General features: G+C 42.6%; 1 protein-coding gene across 1 annotated transcript in view; it reads left to right on the top strand.

Moving 5' to 3' along the window:
- The first annotated feature begins 972 nt into the window (after positions 1-972).
- The window catches only part of IGF2R (insulin like growth factor 2 receptor), a 57,148-nt gene continuing 35,796 nt past the window's right edge, over positions 973-22,324 (top strand). Inside the window, exons 1-9 of the mRNA XM_063390074.1 lie at positions 973-1,210; positions 8,800-8,933; positions 14,391-14,515; positions 16,195-16,293; positions 16,698-16,827; positions 17,797-17,917; positions 20,000-20,117; positions 21,642-21,804; positions 21,961-22,141. Coding sequence (XP_063246144.1) covers positions 1,107-1,210; positions 8,800-8,933; positions 14,391-14,515; positions 16,195-16,293; positions 16,698-16,827; positions 17,797-17,917; positions 20,000-20,117; positions 21,642-21,804; positions 21,961-22,141 — 1,175 coding nt within the window. The 5' untranslated portion in view covers positions 973-1,106. The remainder of the gene's footprint in view (positions 1,211-8,799; positions 8,934-14,390; positions 14,516-16,194; positions 16,294-16,697; positions 16,828-17,796; positions 17,918-19,999; positions 20,118-21,641; positions 21,805-21,960; positions 22,142-22,324) is intronic.

Here is a 22,324-nt window from a genome sequence, read left to right as displayed (position 1 = left end):
TCATTGCTGCAGCTAGACAACCAACCACATCACTGTCATTGCCTCCTCAGTCTTCATCCCCAATAGGTCTACTTTCCTCATCTCTCACAGGATTTCACTACACATTTCAAAACACTTATTTAAAACCCCACTTAACGTTTTCCAAACAGCACTTCTTTGACTCAACCACCAAGCCACAGAATCACAGAATGGTTCAGGTCAGGAAGGAGCACAGTGGGACATCTGGTCCGAGCACTCTGCTCAGGTAGGGTCGTCCCACAGCACATGGCACGGGATTGTGTCCAGATGGTTTTTGAGTGTCTCCAGTGAGGGAGACTCCACACCTTCTCTGGGTAACCTCTGCTGCACCGCGTGGTTACCCGCACAGTAAAGAAGTTCTTCCCCATGTTGAGCTGGAATTTCCTGTACATCAGTTTCTGTCCGTTGTCTCTTGTCCTATTGCCTGGCTCCATCACGGAGAGCCTGGAAACATCCTCTTGTCACTCCCGCTTAGGACACTTATCGACAGTGACGAGGTCTCTTCTCCAGGCCCAGCTCCCTCAGCCTGTCCTTGCTGAGAGCCGCTCCGGTCCCTTAATCTTTGCTGCCGTCCGCCGGACATGCTCCGGGACACTCCAACCCACCGGCAGCGCGCCCCACGGGCCGAGCCCCCGCGCACCTCAGCGGGCCGGGCAGCAGCCCCGGGGTCAGGGGGCCGCGGTGGGGTGGCGGTGTCGCGGTGCGGCAGTGCGGTTGGGTGGCGGTGTCGCGGTGGGGTGGCGGTGCGGCGGGCTGCCGGGGCGGCGGTGTGACAGTGTGGTGGGGTGGCGGTGCGGCGGGCTGCCGGGGCGGCGGTGTGACAGTGTGGTGGGGTGGCGGTGCGGCGGGCTGCCGGGGTGGCGGTGTGACAGTGTGGTGGGGTGGCGGTGCGGCTGTCTGCCAGGGTGGCGGTGTCGCGGTGTCACCGCCCGGGCCGCGGGGGGATGCGGGGACCCCACCGGGGGGGAGGGCGCGTCACGTGAGCGCCGTGCCCGCACATGGCGGCGGTCACATGACCGGGGCGGGCGCGCGCGGCGGTCACATGACGCGCGGCCGGCGCCGCCTGACGTCTCGGGGCAGCCCGGCCCATGGCGCCCATGGCCTCGCTGCTGCTCGGCGCTCTCCTGGCGCTGCTCCCGCTCTCCGGGGCGGCCGCCGCGGCGCTCCCCGACTCCTACAAGGACCTGTGCAGGTGGGCGGCCGCTGGGACGCGATGGGGCGGCTGGGGAAGGGCTGTGCGGGGGGTCCGGGGAGGGCGGGGGTGTCTCTCGGTGCCCGTGCCGCTCCTGCCGTCCGCGGGAGCGCAGCAGCGGGGCTCGGCAGCGCGGGCCCGGCCGCCCGGGCTATTGGTCACCGGTTCCGGGAAGGGTCAGGCCGGAGATGTCCGGGAGAAGCGGCGGCCGTGTCCCCGGGCGTGAGGCCCAGGCTGGTCCGTGGCGAACGCGCGGCAGGGCTGGGAGCCTGGAGGGGCGGCGGAGGGGCCGGTGCCCTCCGCGGGCTTTCTGCATGGATCTCTGCAGACACGGGAAATGTGCGGGTGAGAGGATGAGTAGACTTGCTCTGGGCAAGTTGGCTGTGGTCGGTCTAGTCTGAAAAACACAAAGTGTTGTTGGTTTGGAAGGGATGTCGCTTGAGAGTTGGCTTTTTGCTAAGGATACCACCATGTCCCATTCAGTTACTTACAAGTGAGTTAAGAAAGCTTTGGGAAACTTAGCACGTGGAGATTATCACCATTATTCATGTCTTGACATTTTTCTACTCTAATTTCAGCCGTGAATTTAATGTAGCTGCAATATCTTGCCAGTCTTAATTTCTTAATTATTTAGACAGACTATGCAGGGTACATACGAGAACACATTATTTTAATGAATGTCACCGCAAAGGCACCAGTGTAGCAGAGTGAATGCAGCACTAAGGGCAGAGGTTGGAGTAACTGGGAGAATGGGCTGTCCACCTGGTAGAATCTGGGATGTGCTATTGTTAAATGATGAAAAAAGGGGGGGGAAAGTGGGTTGGCTTGCAAGAATAACCCATGAGGGTGGCAAAAATTGGTTTCGTGGTTTTGTCAGATGACCACCCTAATTGCAAAGTTGACACAGAAATGAGAAACTATTGTGTAGCGTCTGGAAGGAATGTAGCTGCTCTGATGAGTGAATTTTGTTGGTGGTGTTTTTTGTTTTTTCTTTTTCTTAAAAAAACCCCTCTCCCTAAATTATTTGACTGTCAAGCAGTTCCTACTCTGAGGGTAATGTTAAATCCTGTCAGTGTCTGTCTTGGCTTTGTTGTGTGTCTATGACTAGAGGAATATTTGAGAGTGCTATGGAGAGAGCTGCAGTCTTATTTCAGATGCAAATTACTTAAACTGGTTTCGTTATGTTATTGGCAAATGAAAATGGTTTGCACATAGATAGCACAATCAGTAGGTTTCCTTTTAAGATGGACTGCTTCAAAAACATATTTGCTGTTGTGCCTTGGTGGGGAAAAAATTGCTTTGAAGGACTTATGTCCACTAATCCATGATGGATAAAAGAAAAAATACGAACTTGAGGTCGGATAGATGGGAAGTCCCCATGGAGTTCAGTGGTAAAGTTTCTTCTTGGGTGCAGTTGCCAAAAAGCTATACCAAGTGAAGAATGATGCAGGCAATGCAAATATACTACTGGTGGATTTCTTAGCCAAAAGTTACAATATCAGTGTGCAGAACAAGGCCCTGACTAACCTATTTTTGTACTGGCTTAAAACAAGGTTTTTATTTGTTTTATAGCTGTTAGGAAAACAGTGTCCTGGGTTTTGTGTGCTGTAGTAGTGCCGGTGAAACTGCAGCAGCTGTTGTGCCTGGTGTGTCAATGTCAAAAGGTGGGCAAAGAAAGAAATTGCTGGGCATTAGAAGAGGCACTGGCTCTCCTTGAAGTAAGAGCAGGAAGGCTGTTTTGCAGGGAGAAGGAAAGGTGTCAAAACTGTTTTGCGCAAGAACTGTGGCATGAGGCTACTTAAAATGGAGTTGGAGGTTTTCATTGTTTGTTTTGTGTAGCCTTACTGCTGGTATGCTTGGATGGTCTCATGAAAGAAGAAAACCTTTCATTGTCTGAAACTTTGTCTAATGGCATGGTTTCAGTCACTGATTTTGTTATGCTTTCTTCTTTGTTCTTGTGTGCTCCGACAGCTGACTGTGGCTGTCATGTGACTTGCAGTTTGAGTTCTTTTTTTATCTTCTGTGTAGAGGTTTCTCTGGGATTGCTGCTGTATGAGTACCTGGAAAACAATACAGGGAACTGGTTGGATATGGGAAATTACTGGCCAGTTTGGTCTTTCTCAGTTGTTCTTCTCCTAGTATCTTTCATGTTACAATACAAGAAAAAATCTGGAATTAGAGTTAATTTTGCGACACGTTATTTAAGTCCATCTACTTCAAAAGAAATTCTGACAGTTTGTGTTCACCTTCCACATAACACTGCAAAAGTTGCTGTGTAACTTTCTTTCTAAAAAAATGCAGAATATGTTTTGAGTGTGATGGCAGAGCAGCAAATACAAACTGTCTCCTTTGTGGGCTGTTTTACCTGAAAATCTATGCTGGATGAGAGGTAATTTAATGACCGGTGATGTTTTTGCCTCTGGCAAGAATAGGAGCTGGTGTGTAACTTCAGTGATTTTTAAACTTTTAGATGTAAGGGAATCTCAAACTGCTGTACAACATAGGATTGCTGTTACACAGACTTCAAATTTTAGGGTTGTAAGTCAACTCTATTTTATGTTAAATGGATAGTTTTTAATAACACAACTCCTACAGCTGACTGTACCTACACTTCTGTTCATTCAAAACTGTATTTTCAGCCTTTGTTGTGAAACCACAACTGTGCTCATCTGTGCTTCTTGAAACCATTGAAACACCAAGTGTTCTGCTTGGCCTTGGTGAAGAAGCACATGCTGAGTAGAGAGAGGTGACCTTTGGATGCAGTCATTCAGCTCTGTTAGGTGCTTTGACATATTTAAGTGGGAGATGTCATAAATAAGATCTTGCTGGACTTATACACCGATGTGAATGGTTGTGTCACGTGCCTGGGAAGCTGCCACTGTAATGTATGAATGTGGTTTTTCAGCACATGAGCCACCTCCTACAGCTCTTGCGTACTTAAAGTTCAGATTGCTACCCCTTTTCTTAAGCATTCTGTAAAATGGTGTAGTAGATGTGGTTTAGAGTGCAGCATGAAAGACCAAATGTCTTCTGGATGCAAAAAGCAGAAGAGCTTGTCTTGTAGCTGTAAGGCTGTCATGCATGATGCACACGCAAGAAAACTTGCCTAAAGATACTCAGTGTGCGTGGTAGTTGGAAAAGGGGACGGGTGAGCTAGAGCAGAATTAAGCATTAGTAGGGATGCATTAAAAAGCTCTTGAGGCATAGTGATGGCTATACTGTATGCCTTTCAAACTCTCATTTTCTGTAAGGAGGGCTTGCTTTGTCATAGAGATTTCTTTACCATACACATTCGTGTGAAAAAGGTGGTCACATCTAGTAGTGATTTCAGTGGTAAGTGATGTGCAAGCTTCAAATTTACAGTGGCCATCCTGGAAATTGTTCCTGATCTTGTCTGCATGAGATTGTGCTGGTTGAAACTGCTGGTAAAGAGCTTTGGGTGCTTGTTTAATCTCTGCAGTGTTGTGATAGCTGAGAAGCATCTGGGCACAAAATCATGTGGATGCATAATCACATGTGCATCTGCTTTCCAGCTCTGTGGTTGTAGGTTGCCTTGTCTCTCTGCCAGGTCATCTGTATAACACCCCCTCAGCAAAATGAGCTATTTCAGTGCATTCCCCAGAGAGGAAAGGCGACTGTGCTTTACAGCTGTTTGGAGCAGGGTGCACTGTTCTTCCCAGCAGTCATCCCTCGGCTAACAGTCTGAGAACCAAAAAGCCTGAACTATTGTTGGAGATTGGTGACAGTAGTCTCTCTGGCACTGCTGATTTGAAGTGGTTCCCTAGTGCTCAGACCTCAAAGAGGCTCTGACGTTGGGATGTGCTTGCTGTGATGGGAGTTAGCCTGCTGCACCTTGCTTGACTTCAGTGCCTCAGCTTCTCATCACAAAGTAAACTAGGCTTGCTTTTCCCTTTCTGATGTTATTTTTTTCATATTGCTTCTTCACTTTGTTAAAAAAACCCCCCAGAGTTCTCATCTGATGTTACAGCTTGCTGAAAAGTAGATTCATTTTCTTTTTTGTGTGATTGCTGGGTAGCTGGAAAGGCTGACCTGCAGGCAAGGTTATTGCCAATGACTCGTTTGGACCTTGCTTGCACAACTGTGTTTGACAGTGGTCTGAGCTGGCCCTGCCTCCTTCTGTGCCTCCCATTGCTGGTGCATGGCCAGAAACCACTGTGAGCCAGACAGGGAACTGGCCAGGCTCAGTCTCCCCTCCACACACATGCACATGCACCTGTTGTTTTTGCTGAGTTAATTTTGAGAGAGGACAGTCCCTGGGCCCAGCTTGTGTCAGGTGCTTGGGCCGGCAACCGAAGACAGGCAGAAGACAGGAGAGCCTGCCCTGAGGGGATTGATGTGGGTGTATTTCACCCCTCTAATTGTGGGATAGTTCACAGTTTGTTTATCAGAAAATAAGCCTCATGTTGTGGTTTCAGCAAAAATAACTCTTTGACAGTTTTATTCAGGGCAGACAGTGTATTTGAGCCCTGACCTTGAACTGCTCCAGAAATGGCTGTTTGAATGGTTTAATCTTTGAGGTCATACCTGTACTGAGCCCCCTGGATCAGAGGATGCATCACACCCCACCTCATGATCGTGGTTGTTACTTTTTAAAGATGCTGATATAACAGCTCCCTAAACTAGCTCAACTGCACTGAAGCAGGATAACTTAAGCCCTTCAAACAAGATAACTTCATCTGGCCCTGGCAAAGAGATGATTACATCAGGCATCACCACTGGTGGAGGTGAGTGCTGAGCAAGCTGGAAGAAGCCAGTCCATGTGACTCACATGGTCAGGATGGGCAATGTGATTACCAACAGATTGTTTCCATTATGGATTGCAATAGAGGTGAGCTTGTATCTTACTGGAAAGTAGAGCACATGCAACTTGAAGGTACTGATTTAATGCCAGGAGTCTTACTTGTTGAGAAATAATTCTTGCTTTTACTGTGAAAGTACTTTGCATCTCTCTGAGAACAGCTGCTTAAGGCTACATCCAGGCTGCTGTTACTCACAATGAATAAATCCCACCTTGCTCCTCCCACACATTAAAAAAAAATAGTCTCTGTAACATCCATGAAAGTAGTACTACTCTGAAACTGCACTAGATTTTTCACTTCTGTGTGCCCCTGAAGTTGCGGTTTGGAACATGATTGAACATATTTCTTTTGTGCAGACTGTTTTGAAGGATTCCTCAACCTTCCCTGTCCAGGGGCCTGTGGCAGGGCAGAGGGAAGGTCTGGCTTCAGTGGCTGCTTTGCTTCTGTTCTGTAAGCTGCTCATCTTGTTTCTCTTTTGCATCTGGCCTGTGGGTGAACTGACTTGAAGATGCTGATTTCCTCTGTTTCATAACATGGAACTGGGAAAGCAAAACCTTAATCTCTGAGTGATAATTCTGTTGTGTGAAGGACTTAAATTCTTGTCCCATTCACAAATAGATTTTAACTTGTAAGGTCTCTATAAAAACCAGCAACATACTGAAGAACTCCCCAGCTTTATCAAAAACTTGTTCCATAGCACTGTATGTTACCTTTGTCATCTTCCAAAACCAGTCAAAAAAAAGCCCTTGAGAAATTTTCAGTTCTCAGTTTGAGAAATGCTAACTTTCTGTGGCTTCATTGTGAAGAAATTTGGTTTGAATTGAAATGCATTTTCTCCTGGATGTAAAATCAGCTTTAGTTTTAATCTCATTCTGTTTTCAGAGCCCTTGAAGATAGTCAAGTTCTTCTAACTTATATTTTGTATGTTGAGAACCTTTATTCCATTGCTGAACTTTGGTTATTGTACTGTAGCTAAATTCTCATCATCCTCCTGCATGGATATTGCCTTTATCTACTTCAGAAATGCAACAGACTGAGAGAATTAATCATTATGATTGTAAAAGGTCATGTCTACCTGCTTATGAGGAAAGAATAATGGCAAGTATTTGTCTAGGATTGAGACACAGTCCTTGAATACATACTTTTATTGGTGTTTTGGGTATGACTTAATACCTGGCAAGTTATTTTTGACCCTTATATCAGGATATAAAGCCTCAAATATAATAGTATACTAATATATAAAGATTTTCTTTGTTTTTTGAGTTCACAGAGAATGCTCCTGTATTTGTCCCTAACTAGTTCCAGCCATTAGCAGTGTGAAATGAACATAGCTGCTGTAGTACAGGGAATCCAAGAGCCCTGTAGTCAGTAATTAAAATGGAAAAGTATGTGATATCTTACTGCTGGATCTTTCATTGGATGTGGGATGCACTGGGTTTGAGAGGATTCTCTGAGGATTTAAAATTTAAAATAAAGAATAAAGTAGCTGAACTGTTGTTGCCCCTTTCTCATCCATGGACTAGAGTTCAGAGCTGAACAAGAATGGTTTCTTCTCATGGGGGATTTGGAGTATGATAATGCTGAGTGATGCAACACATGTGACCTAGAGACTAAGGCAAACAAACCTGATGGGTGAAGCTTCTTATCAGCTGAGATTTCTACATTAAGACAAATGCTTCTGTGGGCCAGATAGGTGCACTAAATTTTGTGTGAGTTCTAAATAACAGGGATGCCTAGTAAGTCACGGTGGTGTCCTCAGTTTTCTCATGTGTTGATGAGTCTGTATTAATCCTACTGAAGTTTCCACTTGGAACAGAAGAGCAGCTGGGGAATCTGTTATGTTGCAAAAATCAAGTCCAGAGGATGCAGGCTGCTGCCAGTGCCAGAAGAGGGGTAGCTGAGCCAAGGTAACAGCAAACATTTATTGAGTTGTGCTTTTTTAGCAGAGCTTGGCCAGAGCACCCTGATAGTAAGCCAGGCTGTCTAAAGAGCTCCTGGCTCTAAACTAGATGACCCGGGCCTGCCTCAGAACTGAGCAGTGCTGTGTCATGCGACTGACCACATTTCACTGCAGTCATACTGCCTGCTGTGAGGGGAAGGAATCCTTGCTCTGCCTCTGAACTGTGCTGCATTTGGTTTTTTTCTGCTGTTACTCAGATTTATGCCCGGTTATATTTCACCTGAGCTTCGTGTTCCTTTTCCAGTTTTTAGACAGCTGGCTTTCTGATATGCCTGTAGCTAGGTAGTGTGATCTTTCACTGAGTGCCTTGAGGATAGCTCTGCTTGGTTTCCAGCTTTTCACATAATGTATAATGCCTAAAGGTGCAGCCAGGCCCTAAAAAGCAGTGTCAGCATTTTTTGGTCTTCACTTCTGCCACTGTTGTTGGGCAGAACATTAAGGTGCAGTAGTGTCCAGCCTGCCAAAGACATCTGAGAAATTTATCAGGCTTTATCAAGGATAACATATCACAGGTGATGATCCTTAGGGTGGCCTTCACAGAGGTTTGATGGGGAAGAATGGATAATTAGATGTTCAAGAAAGGGGAAAAATGGACTCAATCTTACATTCCACAAGTGGTTAAATCTGTTTTGCTCTTAGTCCCAACGAAAAAGAAAGTATTTCTGGTATTTACAAATACAGAACATGAATAGGAATTTGAGTTTGTGGTGTTCTTAGCCTTAAACTTGGTTATTTCAGGGACTGGTGTCTAGATGATATGAAATTGAGATAACTTGAATACCAACTGACAGGCATTTTTGTCTTTTCAGTTACACTTGGGAAGCAATTGATGCAGACAAAGAGGTGCTTTATAAAATAAATTTCTGTTCTGGTGTTGAAGAGTGTGAAAGGACAAGTGCAGTCTGTGCATATGACATCAAGAAGAATACCAGCGTGTCTGTAGGTAAGTAAACAAGTGTCTTATATGTAGTTCAGAGCCATGTTAATGGAAGATCTTATAACTATTGCAAAGTTTGATGTGTTGGAAAGATTCCCCTCCCCCCCTTCTTGGAACTGTGTAAAACTTTATTTTGTTGCAGATTTACCAGGGAAATTTGGTAAAACATGATCTGGTTGTAGGTAATGACTTTACAGGACAGTGAAATGTGTCGTATGCTCTAGGTAACTGTAATCTAGTGTGAAAGTATGCAAGGCTACCTCCAGTAGAATAAGTGCATTTACTTGTGGCAGGGTATGGACTGTGCACAACTTGGTGAATACTGAACACAGGCTAGAGCTTGAAATACAGCTGTAAAGTATACTCAGCCTAGCTTGATGTAATATCAGGTCTTTGTTAAGAGCGGGTTACTCTCTGTAATGCAATCTTGGGAGTAGTGTCTGGGGTGTCATCTTCAAGTTGTTCCACACAGAAAGGAAGCTAATTACATGCAGTTCTCTGGTTATGGTTACACTTGTCAAATCTGATGATGGCTTCAGTTGTTCACAGATGTCCTTGGTATTCTGAGGGGAGGCGGACTTGTGCATGCTGATCTAAATATGAAACTGGCATATTCCTATACACATACACACGATTTCATTGGTCAGAAGCACTTTGTGCTCTGAACAGTATTTTTTCATGAGTTCATGTTATTTATTTTCATGGATGTTCGTTGCTTTCAAGGTTACTTATGTGTTTTGGCTAACAAAACAATAATATATGAGTACTGTTCAAGAGGCTTTCTCATAGTTGACTGTAACTTCTAATAGAGTAAAGTAATAATGTTCTGAAGAGCAATGTCTCTTCAGACTGCTTCATAGTATCTGCAGATCTGAAGTCTGATTTAATATGCTTGCCAATCTTGGCAACCATTGACAGACAACTCTTAAAAGAATCTATGAGTCTTCATTGAATTGCTTGAGCTTGAACTTCCAGAATATGGTGAGGAGGAAGGTGTTTCTCATCTGTATGTCAATGCACAGAAGTTAGCTTCCATTCTCCCCACACCTTTCTATTAACAGTAGAAATACTTTCGTTTCAGTCTGTGGTCAATCGGTGCTTTTCAAACAAACAGTTAATGTTGGGACCCAGGCTTACAGAATCACTGAGTGCATGGATAAAGGTATATTGACGCTCCAGAGTTCTCTGGGATGACTGGTTAGATTGCATTTGTATCCAAACTGCAACCGCATGGAGTGTAGCATCTTCTCTGAGGAGTTTGGCATGTTAGAGCACTTGATGCTGTTATTCTTGTTGTACATTTCAGGAATGAAACACATTTTTATTTCCTGCTGATGAGGGTCTCGGCTCATATGCCATTGACGCTTCAGCTGCCTGTGGATTAGAAAAGAAAGCAGCATCTGAGCGTCTGTTTTAACATGCTGCTTTGGGTGAGACTGAAATGTGGCAGGTGGAGTGAGATTGAGGAAGTCTGTTCTCCCCAGGGAAGTGTGAGAACTAGAGGATTTTTGTAGGTTTTGTTCCACACGTCTTGTGGAAAGAGGAAGGGAGAAAAGAGCTGGGTGATGACTGAGCAGCATCAAATATTCCTCTATATGCAAACCTTGAGTTCCTGAGTGCCTCCGTGCTACTGAGTGGAAGATGATTTAGCAACAGATACACAGTGGTCTTGCTGAGGCAATTTGAAATGACTTTCAAAGGTTAAGCCATGAATCTTGTTCAAGTGGGATATGTTTTTAACTATCCTGCAATAAAGTGAGAAATCAAGATGAGCAGTTAACATTGTCACTGAATTTTGCTTTGTTCTGCTGGTCAAAATTTCTAAGTTTTGTTCTTGCTCATGCTTCTAAATGCCGTGGAGCTTCATCACCATCACACTGAGTTTAGATCATGCCAATGGGTTATCAAGCTTGTTTGTTAAAAAATTTTTTAAAAAATTGCTCCTAGTGAGAAAAGAGGAATCTCTCTGATCCAGTTCTAGGCAGGCGTAGACTCCTGGTTACCTAAACCAGCTAAACCGCATCCTTGTCTTCAAGCAATCCAAATGACATGAGGTTACCTGTATGCCAAAGCTGTGGGCAGATGAAGGACTTTTATTTGGGGGAAGAAGGGCAGTTTGTCAACTGATAAATTTTGTTAAGTTGTAAGCTTTCTTCATATATGGGCTTAATCAGTTCTCTTCTTCATTCTTGCAGAAAAAATAAATCAATGCAAGCAATTGTGTTGTGTTTTAAATATTAGCTGTGCAAGGCATGACAGCTGTTGGACTGCTTGTTGCTCCCAGCTTTGATGGGTGTTAAGGCCATATGCTCTGTGGCATAATCAGTCTGTATCCCAGGGAAGCCTTGTGGCTAATCTTAGCTTTGTGTCAGTGGTGTACCAGGGTTTGCGTGGAGACCCCAAAGGCCTCTACTCTGCACTCTTATTGATTAATCCTAGAAATTTTCTAGGGTAGGCAAATGTTTAGCTCATGAACATCAGTGAGGATGGAAATGACATGGTAGTTAGTTAACTTTTTAACTTACTGTGATACCAGGTGACTCGTGTGCCATGTGCTTGGACTGCTCCTAGAAAATGGAAATATTACTTTAAGTGTCTGTTAACCTGATGATGAAATGTGCCCTTTGTCCAGCTGCTGTAGGATGAGTGGACATGAAATGATAGCTGCCACCTAAGCTAAAGTTTCAAGTTCTCACGCTTTCCTGGGGAAGTGTGAGAAGACAAAAGTCTCTAGTTCTCACACTTCCCTGGAGGCAACAGACTTCCTCAATCTCACTCCACCTAAATGCCGCTTTCTTCTGGACAACTGATTAGGTATCTTCCATGATTGCCTTTTTCCTGCTCAGTAACTAAACAGATGGAGTCAATGAGCAGAAGGTGTTGTGGACAGTGCCTTTGATACTGATTTAGCACAACTGTGTAATATGAAGTATTTGGTGCTAATTTTTGTGAACAGTACCAGCTGATACGTAGCGTGTTGCTTTGTGGAAGCAACATGTCTCTGAAGTCATGAGGAAACGTGAGTGATGATTGTAGAGGGAGCTTGATGTTACAGCGAAAGTGGTTGCAGCTCTGGAAGGAAGCTGATCGATCATGTGAGGGGTTGACATTCCTTGCCCTGTGAGCAAGGGTGTGATGAGGTATGTGCCACTGAAGAGACTCTTACTAAAACTTTTAGCAAGTTCCCAAATTAATTGTAAGCATGCAAGGGGGAAGAGAGCATATGTGTTGGCCTGTAGTAAACTAGATATACTGGCTGAACTTATTTCTTCTTGGATATTACTTTAACTTAGAAAATTGGAATCAGCTCACAAGTGCCTTTAACGCAATGTACTGTTTTTAGCACAGAGAGAAGCTAGTGCTTACAGAGCACTAAGTCTTCAGATGGTGCTGCCATAAGTTCCCTGCTAAATGGGAGCTTGTAGTTGTATACGTTTATAACTGGAGAGGTTTTAAGGCATGTGCATACTGTTACTATATACATCTCTTGCCTAGAAAGTTGGGTTGGCTTCCTTCTGCTAATCTGGAAGAAAAAAGGACACCTTGACAATATCTTTTAAGCAATCATGTGATAAGTAACAGTGGTGCTCTCAAAGCAGTATATAGTTCTTAGCTGTAAGACAGCTGCATGGCACTTTGGTTAGCATCAGTGCTGGAAGCTGTAGAACCTGAAGATGGCCTTTTGATAACACAGGAAATAAAAAAGGCACAAATCATGTATCATCTTTCTCCCCAGTTTTTTGACTTCTGTTCCTCTTCTGTTTTCTAGGCTATATTACATGGGTGCCAGTGTAGTTTTGCTTGCCTTGAGTAAGGAGGTAACAGGTGGGCAAAGTTCCTACAAACGTGTTTTTTAAAATGTAACAATATTTGGCCTAGGTGCAAAGCTGCTATTATCTGGAATGATTACAGATTTGACTTGCTTTCTGCCTAGTGTAGACTAGGCAGAAAGCAAGTCAAAGACTTGCTAGAAAGTCCAGAAGACTATAAACTAAAATGGAAAGGGGGAAGCTGATCCATGCTCACACTCTATAGCATTTTCTGTAGTTCAAATTAAACTCCTTGGAGAATTAAAATCTACTTCTCAGAAAACAAAACAAACAAAACAGGCTGGAGTTATCGTGTAAGATCTAAAAGCAATTGGTGTTTAATATTAACCAAAATGGGCTTGAGTAGGAACATTTCCATGGCCTGAGCTGGTGCTCATTGTGACTTGAAATGTGTTCCACCTTTCCCCTTCATGTCAAGTGCTGGGGAGGAGAACAGTGTGCAGTGACAAAGCACTGACCCTACTCTTCATGCAGCATGTGAGCTGTGCTAAAGGGGATGGGAGATGTGGGGGATTTGCACTGAGGCAGTGGATCTGTGCTGAGTTTGTCTGCAGACAGTGCCAGTGCATAGGCAGCAGTGTGTTCTTCATTAAGTAGATTAAAGCTGAAGTGGAGCCAGCAATGTGCACCTGCAGCCCAGAAAGCCAGCTTTATCAAAAGCAATGGGGCCAGCAGGTCGAGGGAGGTGATTTTGCTCCTCCTTTCCCTCTGGTGAGACTGCACCTGGACTGCTGCTTCCAGTTTGGGTGTCCTCAGCACAGGAAGGATATGGACCTGTTGGAGCAGGTCCAGAGGAGGGGCACAAAAATGCTCACAGGGCTGGAGCACCTCTCCTATGAAGACAGAGTGAGAGAGTTGAGGTTGGTTAGCTTGGGGAAGAAAAGACTCCAGGGAGACCTTATTGCAGCATTCCAGTGCCCAACGAGCTTATAAGAAAAATGAGGACAGACTTTGCAGGGCCTGTAGTTCTCAGACAAGAGGTAATAATTTTAAACCAAAGGAGGGTAGATTCAGACTAGATACAAGGAATAAATTTCTTTATGATAGTGGTGATGAGGCACTGTAATAAGTTGTCCAGAGGGGTTGTAGATACCCCTTCCTGAAAACGTTCAAGGTCAGGCTGAACAGGGCTCTGATCAACTAATGTATTTGAAGATGTCCCTGCTTGTTGCAGAGGGGCCCCTTCTAAGCAAAATTATTCTATGATAGACTCTCTCTCATCTTGTGCTGCTGCTATTATTATAAATGGTATAAAGGCTGAGAAACTGATAAATAGAAGCTGGTAGGAGGAAGGAGTGAATTGTGACTGAAACTAGTTGGTAACAGCTTTCCTTGTTCCTAAGGAGGTGACTAGGTTGTAGTAGCACCTGCTGTTTTATTTTTATTTTAAAAAGTGTTTGCTAAAACCCTTTAAGAAAGTAGAAGTGTGATTAAAGATGTCAAACACTATCTTAACTTGGATCTGCTCTTCCAAATCAGAAAAATCCACAAAGATCTTCAGTTATACTGTCTTCAGGTGGACTGGTATGTCTTGTGCTGCTCAGTGGTTGAAACTAGACCCTGTCGAGTTTCGATGAAGGTGTTGTATTATAACACCCTTTTTCCCCCCTCCCTTCTCATTTTTAAACCCTAGGTGACTTAGCCTTGCAAAAAGTCTCTGAAAGTCTTCTGGAGCTCAACACTACACGTAACTGCTTGCAGCAAGGTAGCGAACACCGCGTTCAAAGCAATATTAACTTCCTGTGTGGGAAGACACTGGTAAGTCTAAATAACGTGCTGTTGTCTTAAATGGAAATGACAAGTAGTTCTGACTTGCTTTTTGAGGAGACTTGCTGTACTTTTGGGTGTACTTATTACTGAGCTTCATAGCTTAAAGAAGAACCAGTTACTTTTACTGTTAAGTTAAGGTCATGATTTATCGTGGCTTTCAAAATTCAGTCCTGGTAGAAAATTGTTGCAGGTCTGCAGCTTAGCTCTGGTTGTTGGATTCTTCTTTCTCTTTAATGTTTTTACATGATTGTCATTGTAGTATTTTATTAGCTCAATAAGGAGGAATGAGTCAACAGTGTACAGGGTACCATAACAGTGCAAGCTGTTGTTTAATTGTTGGCTGTGCCTTAGCTGTGGAGCTGGCATGACTGTTTAATAGAACAGTGTTGAGGAAAATGACTGACCTCTGTAATGGGGCAGCATAGTTGACAACAGCAAGCCTTAGGCTTGACCTGCTCATTGTTGAACTAACAGTGCTTATACAGCCAGCTGGGCTTCTGAGGAAATAGTTGTTTGTGAGAATGTGTTTGAAGTGTGATTGGAGATCCCCGAAAAGTTTCTGGGGGCCTGTGTGCATGCAGTTCACTTCAAAGTGCTTTTGGAGTTACACCCTCCCAACACTTAACAGATGCGAGAGCTCAGTACAGGCTGTGATCGGTTCACGTGTTTGTATCTGGGAGAGTATTTATTGGTGCTGCTGTTGGCACTGACAATGCTATTGCACACCCCCTCTTGGAAATCCAGCCAAATCAAAACAGAGTGCCAGTGCAGCAGAGATTGGAATGCTTCTTGTTCTATTTCAGCAGATGATAAAACTAGATCTTTAAACTGAAACAGATCTTTAAATTAAAAATTATTGCTGAACTTCAACTGTAACACCAGATCATAGTGATCTTCAGACTTCTTCTGGTTAGCTCAGTTCTAATACCTGTTCATCTCATGACATAGTAAAAGGATTTTGTAATAGTGTCTGGAACAACTTGTTTCGTCCCCTTTTATGGCAGCTTTAAATGAGAGAGGGAGTCAGTTTAAGTATGCTAAGCTGCTTCTAGCTGCGGTGATGGAGGGCTAAGTAAAAAATTGTTGTGTGAGAGACATACAGTTGAACATCCAGTTCTGAACCATGGTAGAACCCCCATCTTGAAATATATAGAAATGTGTATAACATGAGCCTGTGAAAAAAGGTGGCTAAGGTCAGGGATGTTCTTTCTGTGTAGCAGAAGAGGCTGCTAATCAGTTGGTTCTGTAGGATAAAAGGGAACTGATAAACCATATTGCCTCACTGTGTTAACCTATTTATATGCTTTTCTGTCAGTGTCTTCCTTTGTAGTAAGCGGATATAACTGGTGCTTCTGTCATTATCAGCTGGCATAGTGAGCACTTCTAAAAGATGGAATACAGTTACTACAGCTTAGTACTGGCACATGTTAAATATTGGTGCATATGCAGACTAAGGATTTGGCATCCTGCCTCTTCCTGAGTTACCCAACAATGCTGTTATATAACGATCTTGCTGTTAACAAGTGCCATTAAGAAACTGTATGCCCTTGTTCTGTGATGTGCTGTATTTTGTTTTTATTAATCTCTTGAATAAACTTCTTAATATCTGCAGGTGTAAAATAAAACCAGTCTATTTTTCAAAGCATTATTTTTTCTTACTTAAATAGGGTACCCCTGAATTTGTAACAGCAACAGAGTGTGTGCACTATTTTGAGTGGAGGACCTTTGTGGCTTGCAAGAAAGACTTGTTTAAACCTGTGAAAGAGGTAATCTATGTACTATGCATGAAGAAATTACTGTTCACATACATGACAATTTTACTCTAATTACCTGCCCCCACCCCAAATTAATCTGAACAACGTCCATAAAACCTATGTTTTTCATAGGTATGTAAACCATAAATGGTAGAAGTTGGTGGAGCTGAGAATTTTAAATAACTCTTGAAACTTTTCTGTGCATTGGGTAATAAAGTTTATAGTAAAACTCTTCTAAAACCTGGAGCAGAAGAGTCTAACTTTGGATGCCTCCTTTTAATCAGCATGTCTAGCTTTGAGCTTCCAAAAGTAAAAAAACTTTTCCACATACTAACTGGGCTTCATATATGCCTATTCATAATTTCCCCCTACTTTTGTATCATGGTTTGCATGTAATTCTTTTGTTGTTGTTCTAGGTCCCTTGCTATGTGTTTGATGATGATTTCAAGAAACATGACTTGAATCCGCTCATCCAAGTTTCAGGACAGTACTTGGTGGATGATTCTGATGATGATTCATTGTTCATAAATGTCTGCAGGGACATAGGTTTGCATTGTTGCTTACATCACCTGTCAGTGTGTAAATTTCTCGTAGTGTGGTTCTTTGCTACTGTCTCCATTAAAGTTGTCCTATGTCCAAAGATGAGTATTTCAAGACTTGGATAATTATTTCAAACTCCCTACCTTCCAAGTATTGAGGCATTCAGAGGTTTGCCCCTTCTGGATGCACCGGTACAGTTTAAGTCACATTTTCTAAATGAGAGAGTGCAACTTGTCTTGTATCTGTGTTTGCTTGCTGCCAAGTAGGATCAATATTGTTGTCACAGGGCTTCATGTGCTCTAAATTTATTACTTTGGACTCCAGGTGGTTGCCCAGTTCCTGATGAATGTCCTGAGGTGCATCTAAAATACTGTTTAAGTGCTTGCCTCAGTACTGGTGCATAGCTGGCACTTTCCTCTCAGCAGAGAGCTGTATGTATAAGGAATTAAACCAGCCAAATCATATATTGAACCATGCTGAAAAGCTTCGTTTAGCTGTATACTCTCACTGTGATTTTTACTCTGCAGTTAAATATGTGTTTTGTGCCCCTGTTAAGGGTTTAATACTTGTAGTTTTAGTGAGAGGTCTATTCTTTTAAACAGCTCACTAGTATAAAAGTTTCTGCTGACAGCTTTGAATTAAATGGTTAATAAGAAACAAAGTTACGTGGTTGTGGGGAAAAAAAAGAAATATTTGGCACACTTTCAGAAGTTTTCAAAGCCCTATGTATCCAGGAGCTGTACTATCAACTAGGAGCAGCTGCTTTGTCAGGAAGGATGAATTTGCTGTCCCCAGCTAGGGCAGCACGAATTACCACAAGCACTCCACGTTTTGTCTTGTCAGTTTGACATTCAAATGTAGCCTGCTTTTGAGAACTATTTTTGAAGAACCAAGAGATAAAATGGCAAGATACTTCAGGTAGATCAGGGCTTAGAAACTGAGTCCTATAACTTCTTTTCTATGTGCTATAACCAGGAAGTTCAAGTGGAGAGACCAGAAAGTGCCCTGCTGGCAGTGCTGCTTGCTTGCTACATGACGGTCTGGCATATGATGTTGGCCGTCCAAAGGAGCAGCTGAAGCTTCAAGACAAAGACAGGTATGCAATTTTTGTGGTAATACTTCTGTGGACACTCCAGTCATCTGGCCTGGAAGCAAAGCTCTTGGTAACAGATGAGTCTCCTAAGACTTAACATTAATACCTCTTCAGTGTTGAAGTGTTAGCAGACAGCTCTTCAAAAATACTGTCAGAGCAGTCTGTCAGCATTCTGTGGTACTCCATAATAGATCAAATTTTCTCCTTTGTTGTGAGAGGCTCCTTTTTACAGAATTGCAGAACTCTTAGAAGCAAGGGGTGATTGGTGCTCTGGGCCCACAAGCAGTAGAGTAAGATTTGGTACTGTCTGCCTGCTGTCTGAGGGCCCACAGGGTAAATGCATTTGGCTCACTGTGGGTTTGTGCACTGCTTTTGGCTCACTCTACTCTCCAGAAGTACTTTAAAAGTTGAGAATAGGACCAGATGTTTTTGTTTGTTTGTTTGTTGTTTTTTGTGTGTGTTTTGTTGTTGTTGGGGTGGTTTTTTGGTGGTTTTTTTGTTTGTTTGTTTTTTTGGTTTTTTTTTTGGTGTTTTTTTTGGTGGGTTTTTTTGTTTTGGTTTGGGTTTTTTTGCATTAATGAGTTCTTAACAGAAGAAATAGATAAGCAATTCAAGACATAGTGTTCCTTGTGCCTTGTGGTGGTAAAGCTGGAGTTATTAGAAACTTTTCTTGATGATGCTCCTGATGCCTTTTGTGTTGTAAGTATAGCTTGATGTAAAAAAACCCCAAACCAATAAAACAACAAAATACCCCCTAAACAAATAATAAAAAAAAAAAAGAACAAACCAACCAAAAATCCCCCTAAAAACCACCCCACCACCAAAAGCTCTACCACGAACAAAACCATAAACAAACAAAAAACCATGTTAAAACACCATCCAAACAAATGTGGCTCAGGGAACTTACTTAACATGCTGATATTTGTGAGCTTCAGATCATCTGAGCCTGCTTGCCTTGTCTGTAGCATCAATAGCACCCGTGTTGATTTCTGCAGTTCTCTTATTTCAGATGCCAGCTGAAGAAAACAAGCAGAATAAGTTAATAACAGGGAGGATCTAACCTATCTGTGGTGAAGTTGAGGGTTTAATTTCAGTTTACAAATGAAATTTAGTCCCTTGTTGCAGGGCTTATCCCCAATGTGAAACAAGTGACTGAGGTGTTCTGTACCAGGGCAGTAGCTTACATCTGAGGAAACACAAGCTTATTTTCACACTGAAGTGCAACTATTAGTACTCTAGAAAAGTGCTAGGCAAGCAAGCTTACCCCTGCTAGGATTGAAGAGCTCTTTGGTGCTTCAGGAATAATCACTGTATGTGTTCTATCCGACTAGGGTGGCCTGGGAAGGAGTAAGGTGATGGGATATCTGTGTCCTGAGGTACAGAGAGGCCAGCTAGAGGTGTGGCTCATCTGAAGCCAGAATGTCACTGCCCTGGGAGCTATTGTCTTATGCATGTTAAACTGCATAGAATAATAATGCTTAGCTGGAAGTTGTGATCTTCAGTTCTCTCATCCAAGTCATCTTGCTATTTGTCTCTCCCTGTCACATAGTGTTTCATTCTTCTGCTTCACCTGATCTGACCCAGTGCCTTGCTTCTGTCAGTTTGCTGATGAGTTCATTTTGCTGTTAATTCTGGGGGCAGAATGGAAAGAGTTTATATGCAGAGATGATAAAGTACAGGAATGTGGCAAAACCTGAGTGGGTATTGCTTTCAAAAGTTGCAAGAACATTTGCCACATCTGCTCTCCAGCAGTAGTTTTGAGAGCAAAGCTGCAATTATCCTGTGTTCCTGTGATTATCAGCTAAATTCTCGCTACAACATGAGTCATAAGGCATTCAGCATAGTCTTAAGTAGAAGACCAGAAGATACTGTATTAAGTAATTTTGCTGGGACTATTTTAATTTCTTTTTTTAAATTAACTCTAAGATTAAAGGAATGAGGATCCCCATAAAAGCTGCTTTCGGGGGTAGGGCTACCTTGGTGTGTTCTGCCTGTCTAGCAAAGATTGAACGTTTAAAGAATATCCTTCTTCTGTATAGTGTGGTGTCTTACTTGTCTTTGTGGTTTACTGTTTTCTATTTCTAGGCTTGTATTGAGTTATGAGGGAGAATACAAGTATGATGAAGAAAGGCCAGGCTTCTGCCTAGGCCACAATCCAGCAGTGACAATCACTTTTGTTTGCCCATCAAAGAGGGGAGAAGAGGTAACTTCAATATTTCACTTCGTGTTAACTGGTTGGACTTTAACTTTTGTGTGCATTTTCTTTCATTTTAAGATTTGAAGAGAGCATAAGTGTTCCTGGCTTGTAGCTTGTGAAGAGTGTGAGATTCTAGATATACTCTTAAAGTCTTCTAGAATTTAAGAAATAACAGGAACTTGAATAAAATTGTACTGTCTCTTGTATTGGTGGATTTGGTTGTCCCTTCATGGGTTCAAGGCTTTTCTCTAAGCATAGGATGGGCTTAATGTGGAGTTAATCCTTGGCATCTTGGCACGGAGCTTTGCTTGCTAATGAGCACTTTTCCTCTTAGTTAAGATGGATGTCCTTGTAGTTGTTGCCTATAGTTTTTGGTTTCTTTATTAATCTGTTCTTCCTCAGGGGAAAAAAGTAGCTAGTAAGTGTCATTGCATGGCAAGAGTCTGTCACTTACTAAGCAGGCTCATGAGTTCTTTTTAACTTTAAGTAAAATCTGTAGCGTTCAGCAGCAACTCAGTTTATGCAGGACACTGTTTTAGCCTAACTTGAGTGTAGTGCTATGGTCACTTCAGTGTGATGCTGGGTAATTTCAGCAACCTACACTCCTTGAATTGGGCAGTTGCTAGTCACCTGCCATTTCAAATAGTGATGCTTTTTGTTGCAGATTAGTGAAGAGGGAACTCTTTGTCTGGCTGATTCTTGGTTTAATGTTTAGTCCCTCATCTGACCTAGATAGGTACCTCACTTCACTGTCGTTGCAGCAGAAACAAACCCAGCTTTTGTCTACTGTCATTTTGTACTACCTTGCAATAGCTGTGCACTCTTGTAGTATGAGTAATATTACTGATGATACTTGTGCCTGGAACTTACCCGATACCTGTGTATCTGCCAGTTGTTCCAGTGGATGGCAGAAATACAGATTTCTGAAACAATTTGAATTTCTAATGTTTCACTTTAAAGTGAGGAAAACCAAGACTACTTCTCCCAGACATGCAAAAATACATCACTACAGAAAACTCATCTAACAGAAGTCTTGGCGAAAGAGTTCTCAAATTGTCTGTATGTTGATTTGGACAGAGAGAATCCAAGTTGCTAAAACATCACTGTCTAAAAGTCTGCTTTACCTTCAGGGAACATTTGACCTCTATTCCCTGCATTAAGGACTTCTCTGAGGCAAACAATCCAAGCTTATGCCATTTGGGCTCACATCTTTGGTTCTTCCAAAACATTAAATAAAATGTACTTTTAAAAGTACTATTACTTCTGCTGTCTTTTTGCTAATGTCTGATGCTAATTACTGCTAATTACTTCTGCTTAGACTTGTAATAGTTTGCCACATCATTTATAAGACCTGTTTTATTTCTTCTCAACCCCTTTTTCTGAGGGGCCAGAAACAATGTTTGCACATTTTAAGTAATTTAGAGGTGAAGTAGTTGTTACTTATCTTAAAGGAATGTGATGCTGTTGCTTTAAAGATTATATTTCAAGTAAGTCTACTTATAATTTAAATTCTGTTCCCCTCTGTTTTAGAGTGCAGGTCCCAAACTTACAGCAAAAACAAATTGCCGGTATGAAATTGAGTGGGTTACTGAGTATGCCTGTCACAGGGATTACCTGGAGAGTAAGAACTGTCGTCTGACTAATGAGGAACATGATATCTCTATTGATTTAAGTCCTCTTAATCAATTTCCAGGTAAGCTCAGTATTTTTCTTTTATTTTTTGTGGTTTTTACTAGCCTGTTTTGCAGTTCCTTATTTAGGGACAGAAAAAATATCCTCTGTTGATATTTAGAGTTTCACGTCTGTCATGATGTGTGTTAAAATGCTTTTTTGTTTCTTATTCATTCAGAATATGTCACACCATATTTAGCCAAAGATGACAAAGAGGAGTATTTCTATTACTTGAATGTGTGTGGGCAAACCGCTGCAGGTAACTGCAAGGATGATACAGGATACATTTCATCTTGCCAAGTAAAACCTTCAAGTAACCAGCAAAAAGTGGCGGGAAGATTTGCAAACCAAACCCTAAGGTGTGTAAATGCTCTTTAGCCCCTCTAACTGGTCTGATTGGTCTTTGTTTCCTGCTTTGATGCTTACTTACTTGTCATGTAATCAACAATTGATACAAAATGCAAGTGTTTTTGCTCGCTTTTTTGTTAGGAAAGCTGTAATAGTATACCAGGATGGCATTAGCAAACAGAGGAGCCAGAGAG

This window comes from Prinia subflava, chromosome 2 (assembly GCF_021018805.1).
Source record: "Prinia subflava isolate CZ2003 ecotype Zambia chromosome 2, Cam_Psub_1.2, whole genome shotgun sequence".
Classification (NCBI taxonomy): domain Eukaryota; kingdom Metazoa; phylum Chordata; class Aves; order Passeriformes; family Cisticolidae; genus Prinia; species Prinia subflava.
The sequence above is the reverse complement of the archived record's forward strand: the minus strand, read 5'-3'. Positions and strand labels throughout refer to the sequence as shown.